Here is a 15,919-nt window from a genome sequence, read left to right as displayed (position 1 = left end):
TATCTCGCATTGCCAGGGGGGAAGGGAACCCACAAACCAAAGTGTCTTTAACATGTCTTATCCTATGGTTTACATTCTGAAATGTGTGCCCTGGGTTTCTCCTCAATTTATCTTGTCTTCTCAATTCATGTGTATACAGTTCTGTAGTTTTCCTGTTTCCAAAGTCATCTTATACCTCCTTGCCTTTTCCCTGAATTTTGCTTTTTGTTCAGTAAATCTTGACATAGTCTTTTTCTTTTATAAAAAGTCTTTAGCCTTAAAACTGTCTTTGAGACCTATTTCTTTATCTGAAACAGGTGGTGAGAAATTAATTAAAGAAGAATTCTTCTTTTTAAGTGGCTAGTATTTCTTGCAAGAACAGAGATTTCAAGTCACTCTTAGCAGTTATTCTTGCTCTTTTCCGCTGTTCCTGATGGGAACAGTGTTCCCCTGCTCAAGAAGGGCGGTGGCATCCTGTCCTGACCAAGAGGAGGGACTAATATGTGAACTGAGATTCTGACTTTGTACTGGACGAGAGAGAGATGGTAGCTATAGTGAGAAAGTAATTCTGATCCCCTCTGAAAGAGGGCTGTTTATTGTGAAGAGTAATAGAAGTAACGATTTTTAAACTGTTCAACAAACGGTCAAAACATAGGTTGTCAAAAACATTCTGGGTACAGTGTGGTGCAGATAATTGCTTCACATAAAATTTGAAATGGCATAAACTCATGAGTATATTTAGGGAATACGTCGTAGTTCTCTCAAGGATCACATATTCCTCTATAAACTCATTTAATCAAAGTGCAAAACTTCAGAGTTAAAGTTCTTTGCAATTAAAGACTGTCATAGTAAGTAGTAAAGAACAACATTGTACCAAATGGGCTACATGCTGTTGGAAAAAGTTCTGTTGTAGAGTGGGAGGTGGTGTATTAACTATCTGCAGCCTAATGCTTATCTTGGGCTGCCAGCTATGCACACAAAGTGCTAAAAGTTTTCTGTAACAGCTTTTAATGTCTGCAGATGAGTTCTTGAATGGTAATGACTGTAAATTATAAAATCATTAAAGATCAAGCCCTTAGGCAGGTCAGGCATATTTAGACCATCTCCTAAAGTAGCTGTTACATTCATAAAGTAGTTGCCTGTGTTCATGCAATATTTTCACCTAATTTAAATCTTTGCTGCAGGCATCTGAAGTCTTTGAACTCTCCGTCCTAGGCTGTATGTTCTAAAAGTTGTATTTTTCTTGGAGGAAGTCCAGAGACATCTTGGATCCATGTCTTGGAGGTGTACTGTCCAAACTGGTTACAAACTTCATTTCGCACGAGGAAAAATTATGCATTGCTATTAATCTCAGAAATGACACTATACTTTTTTGCAGCTGTGTCACATCAGTGAGCCATTCAGTCTGTTGTTCTCTTTAATCCCCAGATCAAATCTCAATTGTACTGAAGTTTACTGGGCTTGAAATTCTTACATCTAAATGTGGTTAGGTATCTGTACTGTTTTATAGCGTAGCTGTTAAGTATTCTTAGGTCAGTTCACTGGAAATGTGTTTAACCACACTTTCTCTTCTGTTTTTGTCATAAAGGATGACTCGCTTAGGACCCTTCAGCAGCTGTGAACTAGAAACAGTCATGTAAATGGGGTGCATTCAGTTGTATAAACTGAAAAGATTCCTGTAACAGTTGCCTAATAAATGAGTAATTTTCCTTTCTGTTCTTTGATAAACTGTTACAGTAATGCTTTGCTTCAAGTTTTTGTCAGATCTAAAATGAAAACTTTCTGCTCTGGAAAACAGCTTCTGCCCTTTAGGTTCTTTACCTTAGGTGCTACATTTTTATAGTCAGGCAGTTGAAGTTGTACAGCAGTAATTCCAAGTATTTTAATCTTCTTGCCATTGCACTAAAAACTGTATAAATACTGGGCAAAACCAAGTATTGGAGAAATTCACAAGTCTGGTGTTGTGGCCAATATGTTGAGAACCTCACAATACATTATCCACAAAATTCAGCAACCTCACATTATGTATTTGGAGGGGTCCAAATCCAGTTACTTCAGCTCTTCAGGTAAAAATAGGGCTGTTCCAGGAATTTGTATCAGCTGAAATAAATATGTTGATGGGCTAATTGGATTAAAGGCTGAAAGAGGCAACAAATAAAGGGTCCCAAGTTAAGAAGTAACCAGAAATGTTCCAGAGTCCTGTTTTGGAACACATTGGTAATTGTTGAAAACCTTAACACTGATAACACTTTATGCTTGCTATTGAAACTGCTTCAAAAAAGGTATCACCTCTAATAGTTTATGCAATGTAGAGGATAGGCCATATAGTAAGCTCATCCTTGCTTAGTCATACCAACTGTCTGAGAATTAATTCCTTCTCAGTTAATAGCTATATTCATAGGGATTTTCCTGTTTAATTCTTTTTCTATGGCTTGGAAAAAAAAAAATCACATATATCCTGGCTGTTACATAGCTAGTTCTGTTTGAACCAAACTGTATTCCTAGAAAAACATTAGTTCTTGTTTAGAAACTTTGTCCTGTGAAGGGGCAGGCTACCAATTGTGTAATTTCATCAATCAATTATTTTCACCATGGAACTGCTGCCATTTGCAGCTTTTGGCTGTTAGACTTGGCCCTGTATAAAATTTCTTATCCATTTGTACCATTTATGTATGGATTAAAATCTTCTTGCCTCCTAGGTATTCTTTAAACTAAGCTGAATTATTAACCTCTTTGCTTTTTAAAAAAAAAACCCTAGTTTTCATGTCAGTTTTTGTTGTGGTAGTCTTTCAAATTTCTTTCAGCCTGCTTCTTTAAAACTCTGTCCTTCGGTTGCCACAGTGTTACAGTAATACACCAGTGTAAATCCATTGTGTACAGTCAAAGATCATGCCTGTCATTTTATTGTAGAAATAGATTCACTTTATCAGCTGTAATTCCAAGTCTCTTTCAGAGAAGTTAAATCCTGGGTACAATCCTTCCTGCTAGAAGCCTTCTGTTTTTCATTCCCAGTTGTACATAACATTACACATTTCAAAATAATCAAATATATTTGGGTATCTTATGCCTAAATTCACAGGCCAGTTCAGAATAAATGACACTTATATTATTCTTGTTTTCCCATGACTTAGGAACATTGATAATAACTTCAAGCTTTCCAGTTATAAATGAAAAGGTGGAATAATTTAGGTATTAAAAAGTAATTTCTGGAGGAATGTATTAGATCTGTATGTATAAAATATATACGAATACAAATACACTTTTGGATCAAAAATTTAGGTAGAGCTTTTGATACATTTAATATATACTGTTATTTTTTATTATTCAGATTATTAGAATGTCATTGGTACAATAACATTGGAGTAGGATTCTGTAGGCTCAACATAGTCTACATTGCCATTTTAGATCTGCTATGATTTTCTGCCTGGTGTCTCAGCTGCTTCTCTAAAAAGAGATAAATCTTCCATAGGCTCCTGTAGTTGCCAATCCAGTATGGATTTCTTGAGCCTTCTAGGGTATAGGAGAAGGTTATAGCAATCAATCCTCATGTAACTGAATCACATCCTGCATGTATTGCAGAAAAGTAGCAGTATTGTATTTATTGATTAAAGTTGTTCTCTCAAATTTCAAAGGCTCACACTCAATTCACACTGCAATTGCATTAATTGTCCTCTTTTAATTGTATTAGTGTTCTATATTTCCTCCCTTTCTCCCCTACCACCCAATCAAATGGACCCTGCTGGTAAAGGGTAGTTGGTAGAATAATGTGTTAGAAATGTTAGTTGGAAGGGGGGACCTCTCAGTTTTGGTGTGGGAGGTTTCACAGAGGGACAGGAGGATGGTTTTGGGACAAGTGTTTGTTTTGTTTTTTTGAAACTTGAAAAGCTTTGGTGATAGAAATTCTACAACCTTTCTGGGTAACCTCCTGTGCTGATTTATGCAAAAAATAATTTCCTCTACCTCCCAAGCTGTAATTCATGGCTGTTGTCCCTAGTTGTATGATCTGCCACTGCAAAGAGTTGTATGCTTCCATTTATAGCTTTTATCTATCCCACAGATGTTTCTAGTGTGAAGTATGGTGCTAACTAGTTGTTCAGATGTTTGCATAAGTAGATTTAGGTTTTACTGTTTTGTATAACCTGCAGCCTCATTTCTATCCATTAGCTAATTATTCTAGTTTCATTTTTAGTTTGGTTTGGTTTTTTTTCCCATCGGAAACTGAAGAGGAGAAAAACAGTAGTCAGATATTTTTTCCATGGTTTTATTTCAGATGCTGAACATAGAGTTGAACTTCAGCAGACTTAATTTTAATGCATTGTGTAAATACCATGAAAAAATGCTACAGCTGAGTTTCAGGTGCAAGAGCACCTAATGCCAGTGTTCAGTATGGAGATGCTGCTATAAGTATTAGAGATACGTTTAATTCTGTGTGTCAGAATAGCTCCCTTCAGGTAGATATAAAAAATCTGAATAAGAAGGCAGCCTTTTTGAAAGATACTTACCTTACTATAAATGATACCATTTATCAAACTGATTACAGTATATAGGCACAGGTCTAGAAATACAGCATCCTTAAAAGTAGTATGTGTATGTTGAATAGGAGGGGAAAAAGCCTTGTATATCTTAACAGCAATTGATGCCCATAGCACTGAACCCTCATTTTAGGAAAGGCTATTTGAACAAATAACTCCAAACTGCTGGATCTATCAATGCCTTAGCAATCCTAAGGAATGAGAGCACTAAGGAGAATGAGTGTGTTGAAAAACTATGACTAAGGTAGAAGCAAAATATAGAACTCATTGCTTGCAGGTTGGATGGTTTCTATCCTAAAATAAACCAAATCAAAACTATTGCAGGAAAGAGTTAAATGCTCCAAGTTAGCTGGCTAAATCCATCAAATTATATGGAGTACCATCTAGAATTGCAAAGATTATGAACTCGGTAGGACAGCATGCACGGTCATAGAATCTTTTACTTATTATAAATTGTACTAGATGAGAGAGGAAAATGGCCCGTGCATATTAAGCATGTGAGTGAAAGTATCGATTGCTCTCTACAGCTACCAGAAAGGAGGTTGTGGTGAAGTGGGTGTTGGTCTCTTCTCCCAAGTTACTAGCGATAGGACGAGAGGAGCTGGCCTTTCATCAGGGGAGGTTTAGGTTGGATATTAGGAAAAATTTCTTTACTGCAAGAGTGGTCAGGCATTGGAACAGGCTGCCCAGAGAGGTGGTGGAGTCACTATCCCTGGAGGTGTTCAAAAGATGTGTAGACGCGGCACTTCAGGGCATGGTTTAGGAGACATGGTAGTGTTGGGTTGATGGTTGGACTTGGATGATCCTAGAGGTCTTTTCCAACCTTCATGATTCTATGATTTGAAGCAAAGGAAAAAGCAATTCTAGTAAGATTAGCAAAGGTCAGCTAGTTGTCGTCAGTGATGGTTTGTGAGGTGCTCAGTAGACTTCAGCTGGTGTAAAGAAAGTAATTTAGTTACTTTTCAAGACTGATGGGTTTGAACTGGAACAGGTGCAGTGAGGAGATGCAGGAGGATCAGGGAATGGTGCATTTACTTCTTGAGATCTCTATTTTGGGGCTTGTTTGAGGGGTCCTAGAGTAATGGTTAAAAAATTATATGTTTATTCAGTATAAATTAATAAAGTGGGTGGGTAAAGGGAAAAATGTCACTTCATTTAACAAATGTTGGCAAAAACCTGATACAATTTACCTGGAGGGTCCATATGGTCCTGAAGATGAATAACTTTAAACGTGTCATAAAGATGACTATGCTTTTATATATTAACGTTTTGTTACATAAACCAAGCAAAACCCAGAATCCTTAACTTCAGTAGCTATGTAACTTTTTTCCTTCCTTTCTTTAGATAACAGTGATCTAATTGCTTGTACAGTCATAACAAAGGACGGGGGTCAAGTTCAAAGATTCCTGGCTGTGGATATTTACCAGATGAGCTTGGTTGAGCCAGATGTTGCCAGACTTGGATGGGGAGTAGTTAAGTTTGCAGGCCTTTTGCAGGTAAGAGGAGTTTTAATCTGGGTGCTTACTTTTCCTCATCTGAAAATCTACATTTATGTTGGATAAATAGTAACATCGATATTAGCTTATGTATTTAAGCTCTGTACATGCTTACTTGTTTCTTCTGTTACTAGTCTTTTTTTCTAGTTCCTGCCTTTTAAACTATTTCTGGTTTTCCAGAGAAGTTTATATAGCTAAATAGAGGCACACCTGAAGATGAGGTAAACTTCCCCAATATATATTGGGCTGTGTTCATCTGAACAGTGAAATCATATAAGATTGAGTCCTGGGCTCTTTCCTTAAGTGGGACAGTAATGAACTGTCCTAGAGTTCTTATCTTCCTACATGGGTAGGGAAGGTAACAGGTTGTAGCTTCAAAGTGATCTGTGCTTATCTAATCGATTTCAAAAGCTCTAAGAAGTTTCTCTCATTTATGTCTCTTTCTTGCCCTTTACCCAATGCTGTTTATATTTTCTGAAAGTTTGCTGTGCTTAAATAACTTAATTGAATTTTAAACTGATTTAATCTTTACAAGTATCAATTTCTGAAGAACTAAATCCAAGGTTGTACAACTTGCATAGTCTTCTTTTTTAAACACAGGAACTGTTTTTTGGGGAGCTTTAGTGGAGCATTCATAGGGTTTTCTTTCAATTTTGATATTTCATCTATAGTTTTAAAATGCTAACTTTTTCATTAGCTACTTGCCTTCTGTTTCTTTTTAGGATATGCAAGTGACAGGAGTAGAGGATGACAGTAGAGCTCTGAACATAATAATTCATAAGCCTGCCTCAAGTCCTCATTCTAAGCCCTTCCCCATCCTTCAAGCTACATTTATTTTTTCTGACCACATTCGCTGCATTATTGCAAAGCAACGTCTTGCAAAAGGCCGTATTCAGGCTCGGCGTATGAAAATGCAGAGAATAGCAGGTGAATGGTTATTTGAAATTATTCTGAGAAACAATACTTGTATGTCACAGCAAGTAACTGTTACATCAAGGTATGTGAGAAAAAAATCTAAGTGGTGTGCCATGGAAAACTGTAAACATAGGTTTCTGGTTTCTAAGCAATAGATCTTACTGGAGTAAAATATGTTTTCGTATTCAATGATAGACACATCAAGGAAAGGATGAAAAAGGAGTCCTGTCTTGTTATCACTAGCTGCCAGTCATTTCACAAAAGTCAGCATTTCTCTTTAAATGTGATTCAGTGATTCAAAATTCAAATGCCTTACTTAAAAAGCAGATGTTCTACTGCCTTAGGACTAAATTGGACCTCAGCCTGCCTGAGGCCTGAGTTGGATGGTGTCCTGATAGTCTTGATGATAGTTCTTAATGCTTGGATGTGGTGAAGATGAGCAATTCAAAATGTTAAGTTGGAGTATCAGCAGCTAGATTTCTGTGTTTGGAGGATATGTATGCGAAGAGATGAAGGAAAGGATTAATTAGAGTAAATAGCAAAGAGTGATTAAAATACTACCTGAATATTTGGTAAGTGAAGAATAAATTTAAGCTTACCAGTAAACTAAATGAATGGGTGAGTATAGAAAAGGAAACTCTGAAATACAGGCAGGAAAAGAGGTGGGCAAATGAAAAAGGACACCAGCTGTTTCAGTTACTTGGATTGTCCAAGAGCAATAATGAACTATAATCCGACCTGTGAAAAACAGAGTCATAGCTGGTATTAAAATTACTGAATTGGCCAGAGAATTTTTCTGATTATAGATGGTTTAAGATTATTTTAGTGTATTATGGTTCTATAGGAAGCTAACAAAAAGGAGGTTTATGCTTTGGGTTTACAAAATAGATATGTTACACTTCTATTGCTTGCTTCATGTTAAAAAATTTAAAGCAAGTTTGAGGTTAATAGAGGTCTATTTTGATATTAAAATTTTAGGTTGAATGGTAATGCAAAGGCAATTTTTTTTTTGCCAGTTCAAAGCATATTATCTCTTCAAATCATTTCTGCAGTGTCCAACTGTAGCCAATGAATAATTTTATTTGTACAGGGAAAAACAGGAGTTGTGTGTGTTTGTTTTTTTAAATAACTCCTATGCCTTGTTTAATGCAAGGAGCTTACTGGACAACAATGGTAGAAAAGGTTGCCAGAAATATCATCTCTTTTCTTTTCCGGTGCAATTGTAACCATCATTAAGAGGTAAACGTAGGCAAATTATGTTAAATAGTCTGTGGTTTAGTCTTAAGATGCTGAGCAAACTATAATTTTATTTTCACCTACTCTTCCTTTTATGTGTGTTCGAGTAACAAAAATTATCAAATGTGATTAAACATAGCTCTCCTGGATCTTCCTGTTCATCCTTCAACTGAAGTTGTTATGGGTTTTGGACACAGCTCTGCAACTACAGCCCAGCACCTTCCATTTAGATTTTATGATCAGTCACGACGTGGTAGCAGTGATCCTACAGTGCAACGCTCTGTTTTTGCATCTGTTGACAAAGTTCCAGGTAGGATTAGCATTCATTATCAAGCAGCTTTTGCTTTGTGATTTGTATCTGCAAAACCTGAACTGTAACTTGTATAAGCAATGAAAAGCTTACTGTGATATGTTTCTGAGCACACAACTCCAGGATGAGGCTTATGGAAAAAATTACTCCTAGAGAAACAAGTTATACCTGGGTGTGTATCCCAGGTACGTGGTGAGCAATGCATCCATGGCAGTTTCTCCAAACACACTGGAATTGTCTTAATACTTTGCCTTCCTTTACAAATCGAGTTCATTTAAATCATGTTTTGCATGTTCAGTATTTATCATCTGTCAATTTTGCATAGTTCTGCCTTTAAATTGGTTACGATCATTTTCTTGCCAGTCTGTATAAATAGCTGGGATACTGTACATTGCTTCATTGACCTTAGAGCTAGCAAGACAGAAAAGGGCTATGCTATTCCTAAAATATTATCTTGGAATTGGGATTAAAGGAATGTTTCTAAAACAGTAAGCTCTTTGCTCTTTTGTCTCTGTATTGTCTATGTCACAAATTTCTCTGTGGAGTTTTTTTCCAGGTGGTGAACTTTTCTCATTTTGGATTAAATAATTTTAACGTTGAATCTCATACTGCTTGAAAGTACTCAATTTTGCTGTATTACACACAAAGATGCAGTCTTGTTACTACTAGCTGCCAATCATTTCAGAAAACTCACCATTTCTTTTTAAATGTGATTCAGTGATTCAAAATTCAAATGCCCTACTTAAAAAGCGTATGTCCTGATTCAACATTCAAAATCCTTACTTGAAAAGCAGATGTTCTGCTGCCTTAGGACTAAATTGGAGGTCAGCCTGCTTGAGTCCTGAGTCTGGGGAACAGAAGTCATAAAAGCATTTTTCAGGTTTTTCAAAAGACAAGTGTGTGTTGTATGATGGGAATGTATTTCCTTATTTGACATGACTTCCATGGAAAAGGTGTGGTTGAAAACGTGCCAGTGTTACTGTTTCAGAATCAACCTTCTCTAAGAATGTGCTTGTTGTGTTCATAAAAAGTGACTTCATCTACTAATTCTGTGTTTTGGTGTGGTGAGAGGGAGGTTTTGGGGGTGGTGCAACATGGTAGTTTGTTCAAACAACCACGTACTCTGAATTCCAGGAAATGGAGAATTCCACTGTATGCACGTGTAAATCCAGAGCAAAAAGTATTTTGAAGCTTTTATTTGATACCAACTATGAGAAACCAGGCACAGAACATGAAGTATTTAAAATGCGGCATTTTTGAAACTTATTTTATGCTAGCCTGTAATATAGTAGAAATGGATTAGTATATTGCTTTGCATCTGACTACAAAGTACATATCAAATGCCTTTGCCTTTTCCCCTTATCTTCACTCATGAATGAATGAGGTTTCTTAGTTCCGAGTGATTTTCATAGGAATCTTTGTGTTTATCCCTTAATCAGGCTTGGAGTGATTTTTACTTTAAGAGAATCTGTGCCTTTTTAAAAAATTCTGGAACAAGTTGCAGTTAAATTTATTTCTTAATGCTACAGCTTTTAAGTGGTATTTGAGTTCTGCAAAGCTCCTGTACTCTGATAATATAATTGTATTTGTAAGAAACAAGTTATTCTTTCCCTTGATGATGGTGTTTTTTGTTGATTTAAAGGGGAGCTATGCTTTTGGCAGTATTTTTAAAAATTAATAACTTTTTTTTTAGTTAGCTGTCAGTGCTGTACATCCAGCATGGTTTTTAAGAAATTCACAATATGAAAATGTTTTCAGCCCTCCTGCAAATTTCACTCTGGAGAATTTTAGTATAACTGTTGAATCAGTTCCCTAATCTCTCTTCTCAATGAATTCAGAATTTTAAAGAACACTTACTTCAGTCTGGGCTGGTTCAATTTCTATTGTGCGTACGTAAAACACTACATATTTCACTAGAGAGCATGCAATTTCCTTATTGTACTCAAACTGTGCTTCACTTTGGTTTACTGTTTCGTGGTCCAAAGTTAAAATCTGTTTTGAAAAGCACTTCTTGATAACCAGGGGGAAGAGTATGAGGGCTGTTATAGCTTAAAACCAGATTTCGTGCAAGATGGTTGAAAGGTGACAAGAATATAACAGACCATGCTTCAGAAGATCCCTGTTAATACTCTTTATAAAAAGTACAAGTTATGTAAATATAGCAAGATGATGTAATCGTACCAGATGACTGACCTGATGAAATTATCAGAGAAGAACAGAAGCAAAATCCTTCACTTAGTCTATCATTATGAAGTCATGTCCATGAATATACTTCAGGGTCTATTTTAGGTTAATGGACTTTGCCAGGATGTTAGAGCATTTTAGGGATAGTTTGGTTGGCTGGACTCTTCACCATCTTACATATTAGCTATGTATTCATATGATGCTTTTGAAGCATGCTCTGTGTAAATGAAGAATTACATTGTTTTCAAAGAAACAAGCAGATTTGGTAGGTGTCCTGTGAACATAGGTCTTATACTGAAAGTAGAAATAACTTTCTCTCCAAGCAAACTCAAATACTAATTTCAAATACCAGCTGTATACTGAGATTTATATGCTCAGTGTGTCTTAAGGGAAATCGTAACAGTTTCCTGCAAAGTGTACATCTAAATATTTAAAAAGTGTGGTTGATTTTCCTATGGAGAAATTTATTTTGGAAAGCAAAATTAATCAGTAGATCTCTCATTGTTTTCACCACTGTTAACACCTTAGTACATGATGACAATAATAAGATTTTGAGGGGAAAAGTTGGAAAAAAACTTCTTGCTAATATTAGCCATTACAGGAAAAGTATAGCCATCTTAATTCTAAAATCTGAAGGGAAAAACAGTGGTCTTTTACAGCTTTGTAACCTTTCAAATTTAAAAGAATGTAGGTAAGAGGGGGAGGGGACCAAAGTTGCAATGCTAATGCCATCACATACAACAGGGGAATAAGATAGGTCGACCAGAGCAGTGACAAAGGTGCCTTAGCTGCCTCATGAGATGACAGCCAGGAAACCAACCACCTCAAGGGTGTGCATGGCTATAGTGGATCCTTCTACACCTCTCCAGGGAAACCTTTATGCTCAACTATCTCTCTGAAATGCCATACACCAAGGCACGCAGCATGGGGAGTAAACAGGAGGAACCAGACATCTGTGTGCAGTCGCAGGGCAATGATCTGATTGCAATCACAGAGACATGATGGGATGGCTCACATGACTGGAATGTGGTCATGGGTGGCTGCAGGCTTTTCAGGAAAGACAGACCAGCAAGGCAAGGTGGGGGAGTTGCTCTTTATGTGAGGGAGCAACTGGAATGCGTCAAGCTCTGCCTCAGAGTGGAAGGAGAACAAGTTGAGAGCTCGTGGGTAAAAATTAAGACACAGCAAATATGGGGGACACTGTTGTGGGCGTTTACTACAGGCCACCTGATCAAGAAGAGGTAGTTGATGAAGACTTCTACAGACAGCTGGAAGTAGCCTCACAGTCGCAGGCCCTGGTCCTCATGGGACACTTCAACCACCCTGATACTTGTTGGAAAAGCAACATGGTGAGCCATGCACACAATCCAGAAGGTTCCTGCAGAGCATCGAGGACAACTTTTTGATGCAAGTGGTGGAGGAGCTGATGAGGCGAGATGTGCTACTCGACCTTATCCTAATGAAAAAGGAAGGGCTGGCTGAGGATGTGAGAGCTGGGGGTAGCCTTGGCTGCAGTGACCATGAGATGGTTGAGTTCAGGATTCTGCATCATAGAAGGGCAACAAGTTGGATCACAACCTTTGACTTTGAGAGGGCCAACTTTGGCCTCTTCAAAGACCTGCTAGGAGGAATCCCATGGGCTAGGGCTCTGGAAGGCAGGGGGGGCTTCCAAGAGAGCTGGACAGTATTCAAGGACCACTTCCTCCGGGCTTAAGATCGATGCATCCCCAGGAGGAAGAAGTCAGGCAGAGGAGCCAGGAGACCTGCATGGATGAGCAAAGAGCTTCTAAAGAAACTCAAATGGAAGGGGGAGGTTCACAGTATGTGGAAAAAGGGACTGACCACTTGGGAAGAGTATAGGATCAGGGTATGAAGAGATGCGATGAGGAAGGCCACGGCCCATTTGAAACAAAATCTGGTGAGGGATGTCAAAGATAACAAGATGAGCTTCTTCAAATACATCAGCAGTAAAAGGAAGACTAGGGATGCAGTGGGCCCACTGCTGAACGATGAAGGGGACCTGGCGATGCAGGATGCGGAGAAGGCAGAGTTAACTGAATGCCGCGTTTGCTTCCGTCTTTACTGCTAAGGCTGATCCTCAGACATCTCAGCCCCCAGAGGAGGGAGAGCAAATCTGGAGAAGGGAGGACTTCCCCTTGGTTGAGGAGGATTGGGTCAGAGATCACCTCGGCAAACTGGATCCTCACAAATCCATGGGCCCCGATGGGATGCACCTGCAAGTGCTGAAGGAGCGGGTGGATATTCTTGCTAAGCCACTCTCATTTTTGAAAGGTCGTGGAGGACAGGAGAGGTGCCCGAGGACTGGAGGAAAGCAAATGTAACTCCCATCTTCAAAAAGGGCAAGAAGGAGGACCTGGGAAACTATAGGCCAGTCAGCCTCATCTCCGTCCCTGGAACGGTGATGGAGCAGTTCATCCTGCAGGTCATCTCCAGGCATGTAGAGGACAAGGAGGTTATCAGAAACAGTCAACATGGATTCACCAAGGGAAGATCATGCTTGGCCAACCTGATAGCCTTCTGTGATGGTGTGACTGACTGGGTCGATGAAGGGAGAGCAGTGGATGTTGTCTATCTTGACTTCAGTAAGACATTTGACACTACTCCGATAGCATCCTCATAGACAAGCTAAGGAATGGTGTGTTGGATGAGTGGACAGTGAGGTGGACAGAGAACTGGCTCAACAACGGAACTCAGAGGGTGATGATCAATGGGGCAGAGTCTGGTTGGGGGCCTGTAACTAGCGGTGTTCCCCAGGGGTCTGTGCTGGGTCCAGTCCTGATCAATATATATATTCATCAGTGACCTGGATGATGGGATAGAGCGTAACCTCAGCAAGTTCTCTGATGATACCAAGCTGGGAGGAGTGGCTGATACACCAGAAGGCTGTGCTGCCATCCAGTGAGACCTGCACAAGCTGGAGAGCTGGGCTGAGGGGATCCTGGTGAGATTCAACAAAAGCAAGTGCAAGGTCCTGCATCTGGGGAGGAACAACCCCATGCACTGGTACAGGCTGGGGGCTGAACTACTGGAAAGCAGCTCTGTTGAGAAGGTCCTGGGAGTGTGGGGGGACAGCAGGTTGACTATGAGCCAGCACTGTGCCCTTGTGGCCAAGAAGGCCAACGGTATCCTGGGCTGCATTAGAAGAAGTGTGGCCAGCAGGTCAAGGGCAGTTATCCTCCCCTTCTACTCTGTCCTAGTGAGACCACGTTTGGAGTATTGTGTCCAGTTCTGGGCCCCCCAGGTTAAGAAGGACAGGGAACTGCTTGAGCAAGTCCAGTGGAGAGCTGTGAAGATGGTCAGGGGCTAGAGCACCTCCCTTATGAGGAAAGGCTGAGAGACTTGGGTTTGTTCAGCCTGGAGAAGAGAAGACTGAGGGGAGATTTCATCAATACCTATAAATATCTAAAGGGTGGGTGTCTGGACGATGGGACTAGACTCTATTCAGTGGTGCCCAATGACAGGACAAGGGGCAATGGGCACAAGTTGGAACACAGGAAGTTCCACCTAAACCTGAGAAAAAACTTCTTTCCTGTGCGGGTGACAGAGGAGTGGAACAGGCTGCCCAGAGAGGCTGTGGAGTCCCTTCCCTGGAGACATTCAAACCCCACCTGGATGCATTCCTGTGCCCCCTGCTCTGGGTGTGCCTGCTCAAGCAGGGGGGTTGGACAAGATGATCTCCAGAGGTCCCTTCCTACCCCTACCGTTCTGTGATTCTGTGAATTCTCTATAAAGTTTGCATCTGTTCTTGGGAAAAGGGAAACTTTGTATAAAGCCCAATAATTGTTTAAGCAGTGTTTGAGATTGTTCAGATCTATGTGAAGAAAATTTACTTCAGTTTTGTCAAATATTATTCACTCTAAAAGCATATTATACACTGTAAAAATGATGTGCCCTTCTTTATGCCCACCTGTGGTGACCTGCTAAAATAATAGATTTTTAAAAAATTAATAATATGAATGCATTCTTGAAATTTGTATAACATTTTGTAGTTTAATTACCTTCTCCATCCACAGTAAGAAAATGGATCTTTTTGATTAAAGTATTGATGAGGAGCTTGATATTCACAGCTGATAAGCACCTGCACTTGTTACTGATTTTTATGAGGTTAGATTGCTCAGCACATTTGAATGTCATGTACAAGTTATTTTGGAACTGTACTGTGGGACTCTGGTCAACCGTTTCATGTTCATCATCAACCACAACTACCATAGCAACTTCCAGCTGGGATAGTTTACTTAAGTAGTACTAAGTTACTTCCAGTGTGAGATGGTTGAAGTGTCCAATGCTCCATAATTCTAGGATGCAGTTGCTTTTATAACATATAAATATATTTAAGGTATTTTTTGATTCGTTTGTTCTGTGCAAGAATAATGAAGACAACTGCTAACTTATTTTATCATCTCAGTTTGTTTTTTCTAATTAATATTCTCTGAACCATTCCAAGTTTAATATTTAGTTATGACTACTGCTTCTAAAGACCCAACTTTGCTGCCTGTTTTTATATCTATTTATACTGCCTGGTCATCAGAATTGTGGGGTATGAACTAGATACTAATCTTCCTGTCATCATTAGAATGATGTAGAACTAAATCACTTCTGTGCAGAGATATTCAAGCAGAAGTCGCTAATTAAAGTAGTTTGACAGCACTAACATTACACAAGATAAAACTAATTTGATTTATGTAATATGAATTACTGCTTGTGTGCAAGAAATGAAGGATGCCATTGAAATTGAGTTAAATATGCAGGACTGCTAGTTAAATTTTTTTGTTTGTTTGCAAACCTGTTTCTTATTTTAAAAATTATTTTACTCTTACCATTTGGGGAGTTTACTGTTTACAAGGATTATTTTCAGTAAAAAAGCAGCACTTCAAAATAGCATGTTCTGAGACTGAGAATTCTCAAGTCTTGTGTTTTAGTACTGATATATGCTTTAGCTGTCTCCATGCTGGTTGAATTCACAGAATCACTGAATCCCAGGTTGGAAGGGACCTCAGGGATCATCTAGTCCAACCTTTCTGGGAAGAGCACAGTCTAGACAAGATGGCCCAGCACCCTGTCCAGCCGACTCTTGAAGGTGTCCAACGTGGCCAAGTCAACCACTTCTCTGGGGAGATTATTCCAATGGTGACTGTCCTCACTGTGAAAAATTTTACTCTTTTGTCTAATCAGAACCTCCCCAAGAGCAACTTGTGTCCATCCCCCTTTGTCCTCTCCATGGGACTCCTTGTAAAAAGGGAACCTCC

The 15,919-nt window shown here is 39.0% G+C and overlaps 1 protein-coding gene across 4 annotated transcripts in view; it reads left to right on the top strand.

Moving 5' to 3' along the window:
• CLEC16A (C-type lectin domain containing 16A) overlaps window positions 1-15,919 on the top strand; it is an 89,993-nt gene that overhangs the window by 53,995 nt on the left and 20,079 nt on the right. For all 4 annotated transcript variants that reach the window (XM_075105300.1, XM_075105299.1, XM_075105302.1 and 1 more), the window contains exons 19-21: window positions 5,856-6,007; window positions 6,730-6,934; window positions 8,298-8,468. In XM_075105300.1, coding sequence (XP_074961401.1) covers window positions 5,856-6,007; window positions 6,730-6,934; window positions 8,298-8,468 — 528 coding nt within the window. The remainder of the gene's footprint in view (window positions 1-5,855; window positions 6,008-6,729; window positions 6,935-8,297; window positions 8,469-15,919) is intronic.

This window comes from Phalacrocorax aristotelis, chromosome 10, assembly GCF_949628215.1.
Source record: "Phalacrocorax aristotelis chromosome 10, bGulAri2.1, whole genome shotgun sequence".
Taxonomy (NCBI): Eukaryota; Metazoa; Chordata; class Aves; order Suliformes; family Phalacrocoracidae; genus Phalacrocorax; species Phalacrocorax aristotelis.
Note: the sequence above shows the minus strand (reverse complement) of the source record. Positions and strands in the feature narration are given on the sequence as shown.